At 35.8% G+C, this 2,171-nt stretch overlaps 1 protein-coding gene across 1 annotated transcript; it reads right to left on the bottom strand.

Annotated features, from left to right (window-relative positions):
- Positions 1–901: 901 nt before the first annotated feature.
- LOC141672817 (putative germin-like protein 2-1) lies at positions 902–1,860 on the bottom strand. Its single transcript, XM_074479499.1, has 2 exons — positions 1,700–1,860; positions 902–1,527 (listed from the first exon to the last, which is right to left on the bottom strand). The coding sequence occupies exons 1-2, from the start codon at positions 1,809–1,811 to the stop codon at positions 992–994; spliced, it is 648 nt and encodes a 215-aa protein (XP_074335600.1). The 5' UTR covers positions 1,812–1,860; the 3' UTR covers positions 902–991.
- Positions 1,861–2,171: the final 311 nt, after the last annotated feature.

A 2,171-nucleotide genomic window follows, 5' to 3' on the forward strand; every position in this document is an offset into this window, starting at 1 on the left:
TATAACAAATCGGTATTGCATTAAAAAAAATCCATAAAAGTTATTCTAGAACGTCTAATATCGGAAGCTCCTTGTGTTGAGTACGTAATATCGTGTGCTCACCATTATTATTTTGTGATCATAGAATTATTTTGTAATTTTTAAAATTGTGTTTTTGGGGACCATTGTTAGATATTGTTGAATATATTGTTGAAGCGGCTAATTATTTAGCTCATTTATTTTTCATAACCTGATTGTATCATCAGTTGAGGGTTTTCCCGATTAAATCTCTTTCAATTTTTTAATAAAATCTGCTCTAAATTTGGCAAAAAAAGGTCATTAATAATTTATTATTTGTAATATATATATATATATATATATATATATATATATATATAAACTTTGTTCTAGTCGAGTTATCGAGTTCCAACCTAATTCGAGCTAAACAAATATAGTCTGAGCCAAACAGATAAAAACCACGACTCAACCATTTTCATATTTATGACCTGCTAGTTTAACAAAATTAGCCGAACCAAATTCATTTAAACGAGCTGATCCCGAATTTTGTTCACGAGCGGCCCTGTTTATTTGGGGCACTTTTCAGATTGAGCGGTTGAAATCCTTGTTTTTATTTCTTGGTTTTTCTGTAGAATATCCTAATAGGGCAGTTGGAGCGAAAGAAATCCTTATTTTTATTTATTGATTTTTCTGAAGAATATCCTAATAGTGCATGTGGAGTTTTTCACTTATTGGTTAATTGATAGATTAAAATCCCGATGATAATAGTGCAACAACATATTGTAGAATTTGTTTTCCACCAGCAGGAAACTGGAATTGCAAGGAATTTTAAAAAAAAAATATCAGTTACAGGCACTAGTTATACAATTACACAAAAAGCTAGAGGTTAGAGCAAGTTCGTCAGCGATAACAAGCAAAGTTTTGCAACATTTTGGTCAAAAAGAACATCAAGTAACAAATTAGTATTGCATTAAATGTAATCGATAAAGTTCTTCTAGAACTCAGACTGAATACTGGAGACGACATTCTTGCCCACTTGGAATGCCTTACCAAGTATATCACTTGATATAGCTAGTTTAGAACCAAACACAGCATTTGCGATGGTAATGACTCCTGGATTTTGGCTGCTAAGACCTGCAATAGCCATGGCATTGCCTTTTCCTACGTTTTTCTGGTAGTGAATGAGACCAATGGGGAAGACAAACATATCACCCTTGTGTAGTATTTTTGAAATTAATCTATTGTCCGGATTTGAGGTGACAAATCCAACTTCAAGGCTGCCTTTAATGACTGTTAAGATTTCGGTGGCACGAGGATGGGTGTGAGGAGGATTGATGCCCCCTGGTGCATAGTCAATGCGGACAAGGGAGATGCCTAGTGTATTTAGTCCTGGAATCTGAGTTGTGGCCACAGGAGTTACTCGTGAGCCAACTGCATTGCTTGTGTTGCCTGATATATGAAGTCCGCTAAAAGAAAAGTCACTGGCTTGAACCATGCTCGGATTCTTGCATGCTAATCCATTTATGAGAACTGCAGATTGTCAAGGAAAATTGGCCAGCAAGTGTGAGACATGCAAGTAATTATATACGCACTCTATACTACTGCAATTGAAGCAGCTTAAAACTATAAATTTAGTACTTTTGATCGGAGGTTAGTGCAGTAAACACAAAAAAAAGAAAGAATACTTCTAATATTTCTTTACCTTGGCTGTTTGATTGAGCAACGCAAAAATCTTGAAGTGGACTATGGTCAGCTGCCATGGCAAAGCAGAAAGAAAGAGCTAAAAGCCCTACCAAGACAATGAATTTCACCATTTCCTTTCAAATTGTGAGAAGCTGATTTGTATAAACAGAGAGATGAATGTATATGATTATGATTGAGGTATGCATATGTACACACAGGTCTTTCCTTATATATAGAGAAATGTGTGGTAGGTCCAATTGCCGTCCTAGATTTGGATTTCATGAAACAGTCTTAATCCGTTGCATGTGTATCTAACACCGAGTGAGACTTGGCACGATTTAGACAGACAAACGAGTGTAAAAGTACAAACTCAAATTAACGATACGACACTCTAGCTTGGATAAGCCTCAGAGCTTAGTCAATTAACCATGTTGGGAGGACGGATTGCATATTCCATTTGACGTTTTCCTCAGACGGCGTGCATGGATTAA

Source organism: Apium graveolens, chromosome 7 (genome assembly GCF_009905375.1).
Source record: "Apium graveolens cultivar Ventura chromosome 7, ASM990537v1, whole genome shotgun sequence".
In the NCBI taxonomy this organism is placed as follows: Eukaryota; Viridiplantae; Streptophyta; class Magnoliopsida; order Apiales; family Apiaceae; genus Apium; species Apium graveolens.

Excerpts from the sequence above, each read along its gene's own strand:
- LOC141672817 (XM_074479499.1), bottom strand. The coding sequence starts at position 1,811 with ATGGTGAAATTCATTGTCTTGGTAGGGCTTTTAGCTCTTTCTTTCTGC. Across the intron at positions 1,528-1,699 it reads TGCTCAATCAAACAGCCAAG|TTCTCATAAATGGATTAGCA; the intron begins GTAAAGAAATAT and ends GACAATCTGCAG.